Source organism: Lepisosteus platostomus, chromosome 22 (genome assembly GCF_059453375.1).
Source record: "Lepisosteus platostomus isolate fLepPlt1 chromosome 22, fLepPlt1.hap1, whole genome shotgun sequence".
NCBI lineage: Eukaryota > Metazoa > Chordata > Actinopteri > Semionotiformes > Lepisosteidae > Lepisosteus > Lepisosteus platostomus.
The window spans coordinates 15,420,598-15,441,284 of record NC_142632.1 but is presented as its reverse complement, the minus strand read 5'-3'; the positions used below and the strand labels follow the sequence as shown (position 1 = coordinate 15,441,284).

Below are 20,687 nucleotides of genomic sequence, written 5' to 3'. Positions count from 1 at the left end.
AAAGTACTAAATCATTTCATAGTATAATTATGTTCTTATGACATAAAATGTGACTCCTAAGGTGCCTTCCCCTGTCTGATATAGATAACTCATGATGCCCTCAATGCCCCCCTACATATTCTGCGTGCCATGTATGAGCTGCAGATGAAGAGAACAGACTCCTTCTTCCTGGAGGTGCAGAAGAGGTAAGTGATCCAATATGGTGAAAAGGGAGCTTGTTGGTTGACATAATTCGCCATTAGCTAATTAAACAAATATTGATAAGCACCAAAGAATATTGACTCCTATTAATATACCAGCAGCTATCATATATGTCTTCTAGGCATGCATGATTTAATTTTTTTTCCCAATTTTAATTTCTTTTTTTTTTTTTACTCAAGGTTCGACGGCGACATGATAAAGACAGATGAGACAATCCGCACGCTGGCACAGAAGTGGCAGCCTGCAAAGAGGACACGTTCAGGGGAGAGGAGCGCCAAGGCAGTGGACACTGACATGATTGTTATGCCATGTGTAGTAAGTGCGCACATGAAATGCACTTTGCCGGTGTCGGTTCATTGTTTCTAGCTAGGGTGGGCATTTGAGAGTAATTCTCATTTGACAGTCCAGGTTTTTAAATGGACAATTGGATTATTAATGGAGTAAGAATATCAAGAAGTAGTGCAAGTTACCAGGAACCTATAATATATGTTTTTGAAGATTAAAACTTAGATGTCATTTAAGTCTTTAGTAAATTACATGGGGTGAATGTGATTTGATTTATTTTACATAGAAGCATGCAGTTGCACTTTCATTTAGAAAAAAACATCTTCAAGGATTGCATGTGGGTGTTTTTCACTGACATTTATTTCTGCAAAATGTTAAGACTAGCAAAGTGATTCCAGGTTGAGAAAATCAGAATCAGTCAGGAAGCTCCCTCTTCCTCCAAACAGTCCAAACCCAGCCGCTGTGAGAAGGCCACAGAGGAGACCAACATGGTCACCCAGAAGCTGATCACCAACACGGAGAGCGACCTGCAGATGAGCTATGCCAAGCAGCGACGCACCAAGAGCTCAGCCTTGCTGCACAAGGAGCTGGATGCCCGCAGCAATAAGTCGGTGCGGCAGTACCTGTTCAAGGTCAATGAAGCCATCGCCATCCTTTATGCCCGGCACGTGCTGGCCTCCCTGCTGGCAGAGTGGCCGGAAGGGGTAGCCATGAGCGAAGAAGTGCTGGAGCTCAGCGGGGCCTCCCACATGGCCTACATTCTGGACATGCTGATGCAGCTGGAGGAGAAGCAGATGTGGGAGAAGGTGAGCAAGTCTGAAACTGACAGAAGCACCTGACTCTTAAACATTAGCATTTTTAAAGTCTTCTGGGATTGGGAGGAAAAATTGTCGAATGCATTTTAAAGCTACATAGCTTATCACTGGAATTTCTAAATGGGGGTGGGGGGGGAGAGACAAAGACATGAAACCTGTTTGCTGGGGGGGGGAAAATGCCTTTTTTGTCTCTTCATGATGTGCACAAGTAAGAAGATTTAAATTCGTGTTCAGATTCTGCAGAAAGTTCTCAAGGGCTGTAGCAAGAACATGCTGGGAAGCCTGTCCCTCACGGCCTGTCAGTTCATGGAAGAGCCAGGGATGGCAGTGCAGGTCAGGGAATCCAAGCACCCTTACGACAACAACACCAACTTTGAGGTAGGGACTCCAAATGTGTTTTTTCTGGGTTTGAAAGCCTGCCACGCTAGACAGCTCAACAGATCTAAAGTATCGGTTTTCTGTCTTCTTAGAAATATCAATTGTGTATGCCTAACCAAGTTTATGATCAAATTACAGATCGTTAGTTTTTTTCACAAAAACAATATTCAGTCTTCCTAACCAGCATCAGCCTATGACTTCTGGGTTAATATTATCTTGGACTTCGTAGTTCCCTGTTCTTCTGTCAACTATAAGTATCCAACGTGAGGAAGTTTTTAGTCAATTTGATCAGGAATAAGAGCCATGGAGCAAATCACAGATCCATGTATGTTAATTCAATTATTTAAGCGTCTTTTAAAGATGGCCTTTTTGATGTAATGAGGCCGTATTCCAAAACAAGTTGTTAAGCCATAGTGATGATTAGGTTGTGGTTCTTAAAACAAGTTTTGGACTAGATTGCATTATAAGCTTTACCCATCTGCCCCACTTCAGATTACTAGCTTCTCATTTAATCGTGGGTCTCCATTGTTGAAGCCTTTAACAAACAAAAGTGGGTCTGAATGAATCTGAAGTCTTAATTTGTTCTTTCCTGTTGCTGCGATAAAGCCTTCCAATGACTACAGAAGTCAGTAATCGCTTTCTGGGTTTTTTTCTGTTACTAGGACAAGGTCCATATCCCTGGTGCCATTTACCTGTCCATTAAGTTTGATTCCCGCTGCCACACTGAGGAAGGCTGCGACGAGCTGCTCATGTCCAGCAGCAGCGATTTCCTCCAGGACCACCACAACTTCAGTGGCTCACCGCAGAAGTGGACGGATTTTGAAATTCCAGGTAATATTCATTTTCGTATGTTTAATGTGGTTTTAAAAAAAAAGTTCAGAAGCATGGTATATATTATGCAAAATATGTTGTCTTGAGAATATAATAAAACTTAGTGAGAATCCACTGGAAGTGTATCAGTAGTATACTGTATGTGTCTGTATGGACAGGAGGGCCAGAAGATATATACAGTCATTTTCTCACTCTGTTTACTTTGTAACAGTTTAAATATTAAATCTGTTTAGAAGAGATGAACAGCATTAAATTGCTACTTGCATTCACATTCAATTTTCATAACCTTTTTAAGTTGCGTGTCATAAATTCTGCTGCTTAGAAGGCGTTACCAGCAGCAAGGCTCTTCATCTTTATTGCATTTTTTATCTTTGTTGCTCTTTGCAGTGATTTTCCTGTTTTTTTTTCTTCAAAAATGTAAATTTCTGCAAATTGGATTTGTGAGCAGTCATTTTTGCACACGAGATATCTATTGCAGCGTGTTGAAAGCCTTTCTTGTACTGGTCATTGACATATTTCTGCCCATGTATTATGACTCTTTTGAATCTGATTTGATGACTTGTTTATCCATGATTTGCAATATGAGTTCACCAGAAACCTTTTGGAGCTTTTATTACAACATCACATGTTTTCTGAGAATACTCTACTCTTTTCTGAGTATAACTACCAGCTCAATTATACCAGTGAGATACATACTTAAAAAAATATTCGCAAATAGCCTAACATATTTTTATGGGTATTTCTGCAGGGGATACCTTGTACTATAGGTTCATCTCTGACATGAGCAACACAGAATGGGGATACAAGTTTACAGTTACTGGAGGCCACAGAGGCAGATTCCAGACAGGTAAAACACCTTCTTCTGCTCTTGTGTGTTTTTGCCGTGTAGGGCCCAAGGTCCTGGAAACTTTTTTTTTTTCCCCCCGATGGCACAAAGAGTCCTGTGCCACTCTCCTTACTGCATCACGCCACCTCTTCTGTTGCCTTCCTCTCGGATTTGTCCCACCCCTGCTCGCTTCCTGTAACTTCTGCCCCACACCGTTTTCTTCGCTTTTTTTTCCCCCAAGTCCAAACCACACTGGTCTTACTTCTGCCATCTGCCCTGTGGTCTCGGCCACTGGTGGTCTCCCTCTCGCTTCTTTGTTTCCGATTCTCCATGCATCCAGCCCTTCATTCCGATTTCCGTCGGGGCCTGTGTAGTTCTTCATTCCTGCTTGTACTCCAGCACTGTGCTCCACTGAGCAGCACTCACGGTTCCCTTTTGACATGGGAAAATAACTACAACCCTTTACTGTCTACTTCAACAGCTATTCTAGCGCTTCTTGATTGCACTGTGCGAGAACATGCAGTATGACATTTTCCAGAAAAGCATGGGAATCTTGAGGATTTCTACATTTAATAGAATCCAGACAGCGGCTGCAGTTTGTATTTCTTCACTGAAGAAATGACTAACAAATGGTCTGCTCCTTTCAAGAGAGCAGGGAAATTACTTTCGGAAGAACCTGCATCATTTCAACAGGGATGATTATACTGAAGCAATCAAAAATAAACGTATAAGTAAATCCCTTTTGACACTATGTAAAATAGCCATGTTGCTGAGGTTGGTTTTTGAGAGATTATTGTGAGTTTTTAAGTGGAAACATGGCAAAAAATGAAACGGAGACTAGGAATCTTAACAAATAATGACAGTTGAGAAATTAAGTCTTTGTGTTCTTTACAAGAACTAAAAACATTTAAAGTTTACTTTGAGGCTGAGTTTCTCCAAGTTTTGGGAATGAAGTGATGTGAACTATAAGTGGCTCAAGTTTTCCACTTTTCCTGCTCCAATTTGTGAAATTAGAGCCTAACCAATTAGCAGTCACACAGTAATATATAACACAGCAGTATCTACAAGTTTTGGTGGTGCTATTTTTTCCCTCAAAATAAATGGAGGGCACCTAGACTCTCCTACCCAGACGGCCTCATTCTGGCAAGTGTTGCAACTCTGTGATCTCCCAGATCATGGCAGATATATTATTGACAGACTGTGCTTGACAGATATAACATCTTGCCTGGTAAGAAATCGCCGCTGTGAAAGACCCCAGATGGTAAATGACAGTTTGCTGTCTCTAGCAAACTGGTGGTACAAAGGTGTTTTCTTGTTAATAGTTATCAAGTTGCATATGGTTACATATCTAATCTACAGTGATATAATAATCTACTATGTTGCTAGAATAGTAATATAATCTGTCAAATTGTATCTATATCTAAAATTAATTTACTTTTGAAAATGCATAGACGAGATTGATTGGTTACTTCTTCTGCTTGCTTTATTGCATGACAATGGAACAGTTTACGGTCCTGTTTTTCCATCCTCGATTTTTTTTATTGAAACGAATCAAGATTTTATCTACTAGCCACTGTACATGCTGGAAATATCAAAGCATTTATGAGGTTGTTATTCTACTACGGAAAAGCTGAGGTATATTCTTGGGATACCAGTTTCATGTAGCAAATTGAATTATGACAGATGGGAATCACAATTTGACAAAACCTTTTATAGTTATTTCAACACTATCTCAAGTCATTATCTCAAATTACTCATCTTTCATTTGTGTGATGACCTGTCAGATTTCTCTCTTTTCTTATTTAGGGTTCAGGCCAGAAAACATTTTGTTGAATTACTTTTGTCTTTTAGTCTTTAAAAATAATTGTGGTAAAACATGATGAGTAGCTATAAATATTTAATACTACACATTTAAATAGCTCAGCCTACAGGAACATTTTTATGAATGTGTAGAAAGAAGCCTTCTACTCTGGTGCCTGAGGTCACATTCACTAAACCTTCTCCAGCTAGTGCTTTGGAGATGTCATCATACTCGAAACTGTATGCCAGCTTTTTTAAGTGTATGCCTAGGAATTTAGCATATAAGTAAATTATTAAAGTCTGAGCTTCAGGTCAAAATAAAGAAAAGGAATATGACACAGCAAATCCACAAATGGGTGGGGGGGAGGAAGGAAAACCAGACAAAAGTAATAAGATTTTTCCCAACGACCTCTGTTCATGCAGAGAATTTATATGCAACAACCACACATACTATGTATTTTTTTAAATTAGTTTTGTGAAAATTCAGCTACTGGATGAAATGATAATGGAATATAAATTTTCCAAATGCCCGCTCATCCATAATGCAAGTGGGCAATTTACCGTCTTTAGGGTTTGAGATCTTGAAGCAGATGTTGGCGGACGAGCAAACCCTTCTGGATCTGCCATTGGCCGACATCTGGGAGTGGCAGGTGGGCGTGGCCTGCCGACAGACCGGAAATCAACGCCTCAAAGCCATTCATTTATTGTTGAGGATTCTTCACTGCAGCTCCAACAGGTAAAAGTCTTCCAGTGCTTCTGTGTTACATAACAAATTATCAAATTATCTTTAAATCAGGAGATCATTGAAAGTCAAAAATCAACATAGATAGTGAGAAATCCTTTGGCTCTTTCACAGGTTCTGAAATGTAGCTAAAGATTGAGTTTATTGTTGAACGTGTGAGTCGCAATGCTTGCTCTTAAGAAATAATGGGCACCTTGAACTTTCCATTATTTTTTTTTCCATTTTAATCACTGTACAGTTTTCATATCTACTGTTCAATAGATAATCCTGAGACGTTATCTGTTGATAATTTAATTCATTATTTCATTCTGGGGTTAGCAGTGCTGCATTTGTTGTTGTTTTTACCCAGATCACTGCAAATTCTAAAACTCATACAGAATGGAAATACTGAACATACGTGCCTCAAGACACAGAACTTTATTAATATCCTACAGTGGGATTACCATTAAAAGCAAGGAGCAGTGGTCGCCATGCAAACTAATTCTCTCAGGATTTGCATACAGAGCTCGCTGGTGCACGGAAGCAAATACTGATGCACGTGCTTGCAAAGAAGATGAAGTAATTTTCCTAGCAGTATTTACATATTTTCCAAGTGTTTGGATTTGATTTGATAGGAGGCTTTGTCATTCTTTGTTTGTAGTGGCTGTGACCTGACTCTGCTGAGGCCACTGTGGCAGCTCTTCAGCACCATGGAGAGCGGCTTGAGCCAGGACCCCACCAGTATTAGTGTCCTGCTGCCTCTGCACCGCGCGCTCACAGAGCTGTTCTTCATTGCAGAAAGCAGCGCTACAGTAAGTGGGCAACGGAGCACCTCTTGAGGATGAGAGTAGGCATAACTGAGAGGAAAAACAGCCAAGTTCAGAAGCTAAATAACACTGGCCTTCTCATATGGTGAATGTGCCAACACATAGGAAAAGTCCCTTTTCATTTAATCAGTGGATGTTTGTTCATGAAAGCTTGTGATCTTATCTGACGTGAAGGTAAACATTGCTGATTTCGAAGGAAAATGCTTGAGAACACACGTGATCTGTAGTCTAGACCACTTCAGTCGTGTTCACGAATGCAAGAAATATCCCAGTTTGGGAAGGAGAAGAAGCTGCCATGCTTGTTCTGTGTTTTGGGTGAGAGATGTGTGGGGTCAGATTTTGTATCAGCACAGTAGGGCCTGGAGTTTTTTTTTGACTAATTTTTTAACTTGTATTTCAATCCTCCTGCACAAAAAGTTACTGTAGGTATAGCTTGAAGGCGCTTATTAAACATGCATCCCATTGCAGTGCCTTAATCATCTTGGTCATTAAGTTATTCCAAACTATTCACTTAAAGCATATAGATGAACAGTAATGTGTATGACATTTAATCAAACATTTTCTTCAGCAGCTAACAGTTGATGCAGTAATAAATAAAAATAGTCATCAGGGAAATATATGATGTATCAACAGAACAATCTTGTTTGCCTTGTTTGCAAATACATGAAGTATACATATAATATATGAAGTACTGTATTCAGATTTGAAAATGAGTACAGTGACATAATTAAGATGCTGTAGCATATATCAAAACCGTTTAAAGCAAAACAAAAGATAAGACACTGAGCCTTCACTTCAGTGAAATAGTGTCCAGTGTGGTACTGTATGTCTGGCTGTTAAATTTAAATATTGTTAAATGTATTTTCCTATTGTTCTTTAATGTTGCTGCTTTGAGATTCTGCCCATATGGAGACACACTTGGTAACACCTGGCAATTGTTATTTATTCTTATATGGTTAAAATGAGAAATAAAATTTCAGCTTCACTCCAGCATCAGACCAATTCAACTGCCGTGTTCTGTTTCTATAGTGGTTGTGTTTGTCCACTTCGGATTTGTCTTCATCATCCAAACTGCACCCTTGGTCTAATTTCTTGAAAATTTGCTAACTTCTTTTGTGAAACTTGTTTTTTATATAATTATTCTGGATTAAAGTTTGCATTTTTTTTTTCTGCAGCAACACTGCAAGTGTAATTTTGGAAATCCACGTCAGATGAGTAAACATTTCATGGTGCTCTGTGCCATCAAGGAGTTATTTGTGGAGTATAGTTAAACTGGACTTGTCAGAATAACTGTCAGTATACAATGATTTGATTGTCCTAGTAAAACTAACAAAATGTAAAAGTTTACTATATGACATACATTTTCACATCAGTGGAGTTGCCAGTAGCGACAGATTTGCAGTCAGTTGTTTTGATTAGTTCTTCAGTTCTCTTTTTGTTGAAAGCTGCACTCTGTGGTAAATACTTCTTTCTCGGTTTACTTGCTGTAGGAATTGCCCTGCTCATTATTACATTTGTTGAGAAATGAAGTGTCGTAAGATGGCTGACTTTTTCCAGGGAAATACTGTATTAGCGCAGACAATGTCAAATCATAAATTACAGCATGCTAGACTTCTGCGCTTTCTTCTTCCTCTTTGTACTTTTTCATGGAGCACTGTCTCTCTCTCTCACAGTTGTCAGTTTTTGCCTTTTGTTTTGAGTAATATTGTGATTTTTAGATATTGGTTTATTGTTATCCTGCTGATTGTTGCATAATGATAAATTGCAGGATTGGAAAAATAAGGTACTTCTGCTGGAGTCTAGTACACCAGTTGGATGTTGTTGCACTTCATTCAATTAAATACCTTTTTTTACCACAGCCCTTACACCAGGAGTGTCTTTCTGGATTAATGAATAGGCAAAAATGATCGAAACAGCTACTGCAACAATTCTTAAAAAGTAAAATGTTCCTTATTTAAAATTGAAGGCACCCTTTCCTGTAGATGTTTTCACTGTGGTTATGTTTGTAGTCTCTTGCTTCACTACACACATCAAAGCGAAATCTATTCAAGGGATCCGTCAAGTATAATAATCCTAATAATAAACTTTGTGATAAGACTGACTATGTTTTATAAATGTTTGAATACTGATAGGCTTCATGAAATTCAACACTCCCAATGGACTGTCATTAACAGATCCTTCTGTGAAGAGATGGATAATAAACGGATGTCACTTTAAGAATACAAAAGCTTATTCTTTACATTGAATTTTATTAAGGAATCTTAGACTACATCTGCCTTCATAATGTCTAAAAGTTTTTCCATATATGCTGGAGCAGTGTAATGGAAGCAGGCCAGATTATATTCAATGGAGTGACAGTATCAAGGCCTTTATTGTTTAAGTTCAGGATGTGTGTATGTCACTGAAAAACCTTTTGGTATACTATGGCTGTCAAGCAGAGACCTAAGCAAGGAGTAAAGAGACATTAATAATGTGTAGGTGTGTTTTTTTTAATAAAACAAAAAAACATGGATATCTGATTGAGTTACTCATCATGCATTGCTGTAGTCTTGTGTAGTTGTAGTTGTGTTTTTTACATTTAATATTAACTTGATTAAAAACATCAGATCATCTTCATATATTTTTTTTCAAGAAGTGCCAGTCTCACATGTTTTGCTCATTACTTGTTGCCTATGGCAGGAATCAGCCATCTGTGAACACAAAATGAGCTGGCCGATTAATATTTTAGTGGGTAGGCAAGTGGCTGCCCACTTAAGGCATCCAAGAAACAAGTTTGTGCGGAGGAGTCTCTTTATCATTTAATGAATGAGTAAGAAAGGAGAAAGAAAGATGGAAAAATACTTTTGGTTAAGATTAATTGTCTTTTCAGGTCCATTCTGAGAATGGTATGTATCAGTTCAGTTTCTCTAAGGGGCTTTCAGTTTTAGGGGCATGCCTATTGTGTGAGGAAACTATGAAGGAAAACCACTGATTGAGTGCGTGCTTGGAGTTCGTACCTGGCATACTGTAGGAAGGTTTTTTTTTAATTTTCTATTAAAAACTTTCTTTACTGTGGTGTGATGAAAAGGTGTGGTGCATGAAAAGTGAAGCGAGTGCTCTGATATCTTCCATTATGTTTCTGACTTCTCATCAAAGTGACCTTTTCATAAAACGCCAAATACAGATTGTACACTGCCTTATTGGAGTGCAAGGAAAATACTTAGCAATTATACTTCCTCAACAGAGTCTGTATACATTTTCTATAATGCATCATTTATAGCAGTTACAAGGCTACTTTTAGTAGTCAGTAAGATTAATAAGGTTGATCATCTCTGAGGTTCTTTGACCTTGAGCTTTTCTGCTGTGATCTTCAAATCAGTGGGTTAAGTGTACAGCAGGGGGCGCTCTCTCCTTTTGTGGAGCAGGCGAGGAGATGCGGCAGAAGGCACTGACAATTGTGGAGTCAGAACACATCTCGGAGACCCATATAGGCAATAGCTTGAAAGCGTTGTAGTCTGAGCATTTCTGCAACGTCAATGTGATTCTGAGCAGCACCACACAGAATAATACTGAGATGTCTGAGTTCAGGATCACTGAGGCACACGCTTTCCAGTCCTTTGAAATTGTGGGCTTGCCACAGTAGTTCAGATGAAATATGTACATCTTCATGAATAAATGAAGTGGATATAGCTCTTCCAGCATTAAATATATATATTTTTTTCCAATTAGACTGTATTATTACAGTATTATTTGACTGTATTATTTAGAAAGGGCTGTAAGTATTAGGCCATTGTAACAAATGCAGAGTAATAGGACCTGTGCAGAAGATCATAACTAGCTCAAGCCTCTGCAAGACAAGGCAAGAATGCTGCACGTCGTACATCACTTCCTCTCTGCTTTTGTTGAAGTGTGACAGTTTTTGCCTTTTGATATGTTTTCTCTGAAAGCGTCTAACAGTATAATGTAGGGCATCTATTAATGCAAAAAAGATCTATGGCAAGTGCAGTGAGAGCTAAATATTTTCAACTTTTTCTGTGCAGTTAAATTAGTTTTGTTATGCTATTTGAAAATGCAAATTTTTATTAATTATTCCTCTTATCATATATAGTAGTATCTCAGAGCAAAAAACAAAACACATTTCTCCAGCACTGAGGACCCAGCACTTTCTTAATGACTCAACATTTTGCCCTCCATGATGATCATGATCTAGTGTTTTAGTTTGAGGTAGTTTGGGGCAGCAGTATTTTAACTCAGGTTAAGAACTTCTTCTGTGCAGTCACCTTTGAGTGTGTATTCACAAGCATTTTTGTTAGAATTTTCCAAATCAAATTTAGTTAATTTAATTACAGTTCTGAATAATAGCTTTTTCACAAGCTATTATCACAAGTACAGATTTTCCTACTGGAGAAATCAAACGTTGCGCCAAGTAATTCTTTCATACAGTATATCTATGTGCTGTCTGGGACCAGTGCTTTATTTTTCTCGTGTGTGTGACCTGCAGTCATGGTACATTTATATAAGAAGATCTGAACAGGAAATGAGGTGCAAGTATGCATGGTGAACAATTTTGAAAAACTATTTCCTTAAAGTATCCCGCCCACCACTTTGGGGTGAAGATCTGCATTTTACTGTCTTGATTCAGGATGTGGTCAGACTGTTGTGTGATTTTTTAAAACATCCAATCATTTTCTCAGCAGCTAATCAAAGACATGGACTGTAGTGTTTTTGTTCTTTGCAGTGCCAGTGCATTTACAGTTAATGTATTAAGATCCTTTTGGAAATAAAAGCCCTTTTTTGTTATTTTATTTAGTCGTTTTTAGTTCTGTGGGTTGCAGGGAATAAAATATATAACATGGCCTACTATGCTAAGGAAAAATGAATTAAACGATTTAATGTAATACTTTGCTTTTCTACAGCCATATTTGAAATTCCAGTGGTAATAAGTAATGCAACAGTTTGGATGATGTAAGGAAACAACATTGTTTAAGAGCCCTGAATTTACTGGCACTTCAGCGGTTTCTGACTGTTGCATTTTGAAAATATACAAATGGTTCAGGATAACTTTGGACCTAATTAAAACCTACATGTTATCAGTCACCCTTCTGGTAAAAAAGATAGAGCAGAAGGTTGACAGATCTCAGAAGGATTTGAGAGGTCCTGTGCTTTAAGTGAAGCATATACTAGTATTGCTGTTTCAGTAGTTCAGATCCTTCTCAATTTTTACCCCAAACTGCTCAACCTGTCTTGGAGTCTAGGTCTGACCATGAGATTTCTGATTTGCATCTATTATTAGGGGATTAAGAACCTCACTTCCTGAGCACATACCTTCTTTTTTGTGTATCGCGTGTGAAAGGAATAAAAACAGTAGCTTTTCCCTGTAAGCAGCCTTCTGTCTTCACTTATAACAAGATATCCCTGTGGTGTGTCCGGAGAAATGGTTAAACTCCGAAAGGACATGGCTCACCTTCCTATATTTTGGCAAAATGTTCCTGTCTTATTGTTTTTAAGTTCAGCAGTAATGCAGCTGGATGAAAGAAAGGAATATTTTTCCTCATTGGCTTTTCCTGCATAATAATTCCAACAACATGAGATTGCTAGAGTAAGCCTGAGTAATTCAGCAGTACAAGCCATAAAACCCTGTGGATTAAGGATGTTTAGCTTTCTAAAAGACTGGTATGTGTTCCAGTGAAATTTGATGGGATGTGCGACGATAGCTCCAGGGATATCCCAGATTTCTGATGGTGAATATAATTTATTTTCTTCTGTCTTCCATACAGGAGCTGGGGGTTCTCCAGGAATACCTGATAGCCCTCACTACAGATGAACAGCTCCACATCCATACAGTACAGGTACAGGCTGCAGCTGGTTTTGACATGGTGATTAAACAAATAGCCTGTGCCTAGCTTGGGCTCAGCTGCTGTTTTGAAAAAGCACATTTTCTGGAGCCTTCAGTGGAATATCGGGATGTAAATAATGGCAAATCCATCTTACAAGAATGAGAAAAAAAAAACACTTTTTTTGTTTGGCTTACATATACAACATGTGAAAGTCTGTGTGTACTTGTGTCATCAGATGATTCTTATCTGAGTCTGAGTTTCCAAGCAAATGGCTCAAAACACTGCTTTGTGTAAACAGAATAGAGGCAGTTGCATGCATCAGAGATGATTGAGCCATATCACATCTGTTGCAGACAGCATTAAAGTGACGCATGCTTATTTTTTTTTATCATAGCTCTCTTTTATATACTGCTAATATCTTTTTAAATTGAGTTACTGTGCATTGACTCATCAGATAAATGTAGTTTATTTTCAAACTTAAAAATATTAACAGTCTATTGGGAATAATATAATTGTATTTCTTTTTAAGATCATCCATTTTATGATGTGATTGCAAACAAAAATGTGACATTTCCACTTTAGACATTTTGAACTTTTGCACTTGATTGTACCTGAGCAATAGCTTGTATCAGTACATAATTATCAATACATAAGTGTCACCAAACTAGGTTAGTGTATCTTATACTTAATTCTTCTGTTAACATGCATGTTTTTATAGCTAGTACATGGAAGACATTAAGTTCACAGCTCATATGAAATTGCTTAAGCAATTATTACAGAGTAAATATAATGTTCTTGATGTTTAAGATTCTTATCTTTAGTTTCCTTTCTCATCAAGAAATAAAACCTGATACACTAAGTAGATAATCTTTAGACTTCAGAAGATGCATGCAAATTATCTCCTGTGCTGTTCTATAGGTTGTAGAACAAAGACACTCCTCAGATGTCTATTATCAGTAATCATAGGCCACAATAGTACAAAGTGTTCCAACTATGAAATAACTACTTTCACTGTAAATGGAAAAGATGCAGGTTTTTTTGTAATATGCAAAGCATTATATGTTAGTGAAAGTCAACCTGGAACAAATGGTATGAAGTACAGATTCATGTGATGAATAGCTGCCCACATTGCATAACGCCCTCTCTGTTAACTTACTTTTTCAGGCACTGAAGAACATTGCTGCTATTAGCCTGGCCATTAATTACCCAAACAGATCAACAAAGCTACTGAATGTGTCACCGTAAATTGGAAAGATCTGACAGAGCACCCAGAGAAGTTTGGATGGCTGGGAAACGTACAGTGACGCCTCTTGAATGTCTTCCAGTAAATCTGACTTTGAAAGGGACACCAAACTGTGTCTGAAGTGATTCAAGCAATGTTTATATTAAAAAAGCAGATTGGTTTGGAACTCATTGCCTTGTCATATCACAGGAGCAGCCAGATCGAGCTTTTTCTTCTGGGGCTTCTGACATGCAGGTCACTGGCATACAGAATGTAAACTTGAAGATGATTTTCTGAACCATAGTAAAGGTTCCATAAGTATCTCTAATACTTAGCATTTCAAATAAAGAAAGCACTGCAGTCGAATGGAATTGCCTCTCATCTCACTGACAGCAAAGTGTGTTATTTAGTCACCGCATTACTTTGTACTGTTCAGTGTCCATCTCTTATCTTCTTTAAACTTGCCTTCAAAATAGCAATCAGAAATGTCTGCCTGTGCCAGAAGTACAGTTCACCCGTTTTTGAAAATCTAGTTGTACATTTTTCTTAGATTTTCAAGTCTGTTCTAAATAAAGTATATGTGCCATATTGCTAGATATTTTAAGAATTTCTTTTAAAAATGGTTTTACAAATAGATCATTGTAAAATCAGATCCGCTTCTTTCACACAACAGGTGGTGCAGCCGAAAAACCACAGTGGTACACTTGGAAACTTATTCAGGACGTATGGACTATCGTTTTTCACACCCTGTTTGAATATGGAATCGGGAAATATTTGATGTGCATATTTCTGTTTTAGTATAAAAATGTTTAGGATAGAGTTGTTGTTCTGTCCTTACTAAATTTATAAAGGAGCTGAGTGATATGCAAAAATAACGGACATAATAGTTCATATAATAAGCAAACTGCAACAAATGTAAGAATACTGTTCAAACCTTCTCGGCACAAATATCTTGAGTAAACTTGAGTCGACTTTTTTTTCATGAGGTCTTTCATTTAGATTATCGGCTTTCACACACACTATTTGCTTTTTTTTTTAATTCATGACCACTGAAGTGAGACAGTCTCTTAGTTTTAAGAATTGCATTTAGCAATCCTAACCTTTACCTTATGGATAATTTATTTTTATTATGTAGAACCATAACCTTGTTTTAATCCTTTTAACTGCTACAGCCCAAGGTGTTATTTCCTAAAATTATATCTGAATCGGGCACCCTGGCTCTTCTGATGTAAACAGTTGGTTTAAAGCAATCCATCCTTATGTGTTTTCCGGTAGGCTAGCAAAGACACATGACGGAAAAAATATTCATCTTTTCTTTTCTAGTTCTAATAGTTCTACTGCTTGTGGAACAAGTCTCTTTGGGTAAAACAATACTCACTTTAAAACCAAACTTGTTTGTTTGTCTTCACTTGGACATGTGAACAGAAAGAGTTCAGATGTTATTCAGCGAAAAAATGCAACAATGTTTATTTGACGTCTCTAGTGCTATGAATAACATGCTCCCTTCAGAATTGATCTGACATACAAAAATTAAAAACTTGGCATGTTGCTTTCCTTCACAGTGCACATTGAATAACCAATATCTTTAGAAAAGGGAACTTTTTTTTTACAGTGTTTTTCCATGATGGCGCAGGTGAATTGCACTGAAGTTATTTTTATTTCTTTTTAAGGTAGTGGTCTTGGTTGTGTCCTTAGCTGCTTTAATAATAAAATAACTTGGTTTAATATTCATTTAAGGAATTAAAAGAAATGCCTAGCAAAACACAAGGGAAAAAACAATGATGTACATACCAAAGAAATAATTACTGTCAAATGTGTTCAATTTGGAATATTATAGATTGAACTATACTTTAGAGGCACTTTATCGATAGCCTGAAATATGATTTATATTGTGGATTATGCACTTGGTGATTGACATGTCAACTGACAGAAGCTGCAGAGATAACAGATTTAACCCGTTTACATATCTGTTTAGTTAAGCGTTGTGTTAATTTCTTCAGCCTCTCAGCACCTGAGTAGTCTTTGCTTAGGTAGTTTTAGGAGCAACTCGGTTGAATTGAGATACGCAACGCCACGTATTTAAATGTGCCTAAGGTTATAAAAATAATTCTAATTTAATTTTCATACCATTGTAAAGGTTTATCATATTTTTTCAAAAAATACTTTGACATTTTGACAGCTTTTCTATCTTCTTGCTTTATTATTTTTAAGATAGTTTATACAGTTGGTATTTCTTTGAAAATGGCCAGATTTAAATGTACTGTATATAACTGTGAATATTGTTTAATGCAGGAATAAATTATACACGTTGAACCAGAAAGCTTTTCATACTCTAAATGTCATAATTTAATATATCTTTTTGGTGATGGGCTGATGAAAACATATATAAATTGAAAAAAAGTAGCATTTTTGATTTTGTATGTGCGAAAAGGTCCCATTAAAAAAATAATCTGACATCACAGTCTGCTGGATTCATTTATTTTTTATTATAATACAGATTTGATGTTGTAAATGAGAAAACACCATTTGCTCTGTCTGATGACCTTGCCTAATATCTTATGTTTGTTAAATTGCTCATTTAATGACGATTTCTTAGGGTTTCCTCGGGCATGACAGTGATTAAGCTATTAAGCCATGTGTTTTTTTTGTGAACAGCTCCATTTTGGATTTTTTGGGTTATCTTACGTACAGTACCAATGGCACAATGGTTTTTCGACTGATGGTAAGGCAGTTTGCAAGTATACCGTACCTGTTATATGGTTTTCCTGTGTGCTCTGCCGATGGTATTTTATTTGTATAACTTTTTGTTTATGAATGGACATTGCGTTTTATGAATTTTTTGTTTAATAGCTTAAATTGCCAATAAAAAGTCATTCTAACATCACATTATTAATATCCCACTGAATTGCTAAAGGTAATTGCATGATATTGTGAGTTATGAGGAGTACTGTATGATTGTCATACAAGTATAGTTATATGTTCACAGTAAGTATATCAACCATTTATTAATTAGCTACCCCTGCAAATTCTGCCAATTGCCAGGTTCTTCAAGTGTTATCTTGGAAAACATGTGATTGTGTTGAATTCATTCCAGATGCGATGAGCTCTCTTCTCACTTTTCTTTATCATTCTGACACCTTAACATATCTAAAGTGCTTGGAGTTGCATTTCCTAAACCGATTTGATTGCTTCCTCTGTCCTCCTGTGGTGTGATTCTTTTAGCTAACCCAGGAGAAGAGAGCCTTCCTTCAGAGCCTGGAATCTGAGTTTGTGATTCACGGTCAACCAAGCTGAGCTGGTGGCAGATGATTGTATGTCAGTGAATGTTGAACCAGAGAGAATGCTTAAAGTGGTGTGGCTGTCCTCCCACACTGGAATTCGGAAGAAAAATAGTTGGATCGATGACACTTAGTTGTTTTTTTTTTTTTTTTTACTCCTGTCCAGACATCAAAGGGATCTGTACAAGATTTATCAGTGATGCACGTATATCATTGTGAAACTGGCAAATTCTGTAAATGAACTTTCAGTTCAAAGTGTGTTGAATTTCCTTTGTCTGGTCTGTCCGCTTCCTAAACTAGGTTAAATTTCCCCTTTTCTTTGTTTGGCCAGCTTCTCCTGCTTGGACTTTGGCCAAGTACAGAAAGCCTTGCACTTGTGATTAGTAGGCTCATTGATCACCTGGTCCTTTTCCTCACAAAGATGTGAGGTCTGGAGCTGGTTTGATAGACATAATTGAACAGATACAACATGATCAATTCAGCAGTCTTGAGCTCTGGTCATTGCTCTGGTGATGTGGACATCTTTATGATTCTATTAATATCATAGACAATAGCATACAGTAGTAAATAAGGTGCCAGTGTTTCCACTAGATATTTTGTGTCTCTTAATTCTTGCATTGAAAATAAGTCTTTCCACCTTCTGGATTCCACAGAGAATGTGGTCAAGCTTGACATAAAGATCTTACTTGATTTTGTCTTCATCTACAATAGGGAAGAAATTGCTAGAGGTAATAAAAGATGACGCTCATTGATTCCATAGGGATGTTCATAGATGTGGTTGATGTTATTCTTGATTGCAAGTCCAGCTCTATGAATTCAATGTTCAAAGCTTAGCCAATTTCCTTGAGTTGCCCTTCTCCATCTCTTTTATGTTTGACAGTATTCCTGGTCAAACCTACAGTATGGTTTTCTGGCTAGTTATCTGGACAGCCCAGGACAATTCTGTTGTACCAGGTCCTGGATTTGAATTCTCAGTTGTGTGTTTGGGCACAGGAGGGTGATCCCTCTGTATGTGGCTGTTCAGTTGAAAGTGATGATACTGCCCTCCATGCCAGATCATGACTAGAAGCTTCCAGACATCACTATTCTGCCCCCATCACCATTAGCGTTTTGTGAAAGGACTGGGGGAATGTGTTTGACAGCATACATGTGTTCATGCCACCACTGTACATATCTATGCCAGCAGCCATATCACCCTGCAGTTCACAACTGCCAACTCGCTGAAGCTCAGCAGGTGTGAGCCTGGTCACTACCTGGATGGGAGACCTCCTGGGAAACACTAAGGTTGCTGCTGGAAGTGGTGTTAGTGGGGCAAGCAGGGGGCGCTCATCCTTTGGTCTGTGTGGGTCCTAATTCCCCAGTATAGTGACGGGGACGTTATACTGTAAAAAGGTGCCGTCCTTCAGATGAGTCGTAAAATCGAGGTAACTTCTTCCACCTGCTCTGCTGAGGACTGGATTGCCAGAGCCTTCACTGTCAGTGAAGCAGCTCTAGGACTCCTGTATCTCACACTGTCAATGGTGACCCTACACTAGTCATTGTCCTGGTTCCAAGGCAGGGCCAATTGATTTGGTAAACTTGGTTCATAGTATGGTAAAGTTGCCCCTTTTTTCCTTTTGTAGTTCACACTCTGTCCACAGTTGTGTTCATTTTCCACACATTGCTCATCCCATTGCGTGCTCAACTTGCTAATTCATCTTCATAAAGGTCCTGTACCTCAGACCCAAAAAAATAAAAAAAAATGAGATAATCTGAAAACAGATGATTCAATTTATCCCCCTCATCTGACTGACTCAGCCTGCTTTGTTTCTCCTTTTCCAAAACAGCCTGCCAAGCTGAATGATTTCAGAGCTGAGCAAAAAAAAAAATCTCATAGGTATTCCATTCTGTGGGTTTATGAATGTGCTATAACTCTGATTGCTCTGATTACATGTGCTGTCCTTACTTGTTCCACCCACGTGTCAAAAGCAACAGAAATAAGGGCCCTGATATTCCCACAGTGAATTCACCGAACAAAAAAGGAACGTGCAGGGTTTCTCTGTGTTGGGGGGATCCGTAAGCAAAGCTGCAAAAATGGTCAATCGAAATTCAGGTTGGTTAGAGAATTTTAATACTAAGTATCATCTCGCAGTTCTGTTACATAATCATTCATGTATTCTTAATGAGAATCATGCTCTTCACCTTTCCTAGAGAAGATATTTTTTTTATCCTGCAGTTCTCCTGAGGTCTGTGGATACGTTGGTATGTAAATTAAAGAGAAATGAAGGAAACCATGGACGGCTAAACCCCCTGTTTTTATTTTTCTCTTTCCAATAGGCAAGGTCTATCTGCATTTTTGCAGGTATTAAGCTAAACAGTTATGCGCTAAGTAGTTCTGAGGCAAACTAACTCCTAAATCCTACTGTCATTTATTTCTAAGCTCTCTGCTTGGCAGCACGTGATTGCTGTGCTGCACCGCAAAAGGGGTTGGATTGTAAAGAACTTTGGTTTCGGGACAAAATAGAAAATTCCTATTGTTGTGTACTTACTGTAAGTGTGGATTTGTAATTTTTTTTAATCTGCCATTTCCATTTGAAAATGGCATTACTCTGCTGAACCCACTGAATTTGTTAATGTTAATCAGTGCTGGAAGCCTTTGTTTCCCAATGTCAGACTTTGGGCTAAGTGTCCCGTGGTGTCCCGTTCAGGGTGTGTCCTGCCTTGTTCCCATTGCTTGTTGGGATAGGCTCTGGCTCACCTGTGACCCTGATTTGGAAGCAGTGGTTAGAAAATGGATGGATATATGTTTTGAACGGTCCTGAAGAATTGGGGACATGGATTGTTTTCACCTCTTCAAAATGTGTCAGAAGGTGAACAGAAGATTACATTATTTCTATCTTCTTTTAAAATAATATTAATGTATACACATTTTCTGGCTGTTGGTCTTGTTGTGTGGAGCTGACATTTACCCTTGAGCATTTGCATGTTTCAATATTTGTTTAGCTCTCATTCCTCATCTTTGGCATGATCTGATCTTTCCAAACATCCTTAAGTCTCAATCGCTTGAGCTGCTTATGTTGTGGCCAAAAAAGGGGAGGGGTTGTGCCGGCTTTTTTCTAAAAGAACAAGAGAAAATGCATTGGCAAAATACAGCAAGGAGTGGGGTTAGCTTAGCAGAACAGCCTTGAATAGCTTGCTAGGAAGTTAATGCAGAACGTGTGAGGCTCTCCGAGCACTCGCTGCATTAATCTCAATGATTGCTTTGATCTTTGTCCTGCAGTGGCTGATATCTCCATTGTTCAAACTGATAAAAGGGCCTGATTGAATTGTGCTGGGAGTTGGCTATGTGGGTGCTCGTCACCTTTGGTGTTTTGCTCTTTTTTGTAAACGTGAAGAACTGAATCACGAAGATAACTCCTGACTCATCACTTGGTGAGAGCCAGGGGCTGCTGTGGAGGCTATGCAGTTAAATCACCCAGAAATTATAATGAATCTGAATCTTTTGTTTTTAAAGAGGTTGCAAAACTGAGTTTTTTCAAAGGCTACTGGGATGATCATATAGACTTATACAGTGTGTGTGTGTATTCATGACTTAAGATAACCCAGAAGTACTGATCTTTACTATATCACACAAAAAGAGACCAGGTTCAATTCCTCTCATCCCTTATGCACTCATTATCCTACTTTTCTTCCTTATATGTCAGGAGC

General features: G+C 38.0%; 1 protein-coding gene across 1 annotated transcript in view; it reads left to right on the top strand.

The window, feature by feature from the left end:
- Nucleotides 1-16,178, top strand: part of zzef1 (zinc finger, ZZ-type with EF hand domain 1) — a 41,341-nt gene extending 25,163 nt beyond the window's left edge. Inside the window, exons 46-55 of the mRNA XM_088616024.1 lie at nucleotides 85-185; nucleotides 381-516; nucleotides 933-1,292; nucleotides 1,536-1,679; nucleotides 2,342-2,510; nucleotides 3,259-3,357; nucleotides 5,707-5,872; nucleotides 6,519-6,669; nucleotides 12,441-12,512; nucleotides 13,665-16,178. Of these exons, the coding sequence (XP_088472150.1) occupies nucleotides 85-185; nucleotides 381-516; nucleotides 933-1,292; nucleotides 1,536-1,679; nucleotides 2,342-2,510; nucleotides 3,259-3,357; nucleotides 5,707-5,872; nucleotides 6,519-6,669; nucleotides 12,441-12,512; nucleotides 13,665-13,745 (1,479 nt within the window). The 3' untranslated portion in view covers nucleotides 13,746-16,178. The remainder of the gene's footprint in view (nucleotides 1-84; nucleotides 186-380; nucleotides 517-932; nucleotides 1,293-1,535; nucleotides 1,680-2,341; nucleotides 2,511-3,258; nucleotides 3,358-5,706; nucleotides 5,873-6,518; nucleotides 6,670-12,440; nucleotides 12,513-13,664) is intronic.
- The last annotated feature ends 4,509 nt before the right edge of the window (nucleotides 16,179-20,687 follow it).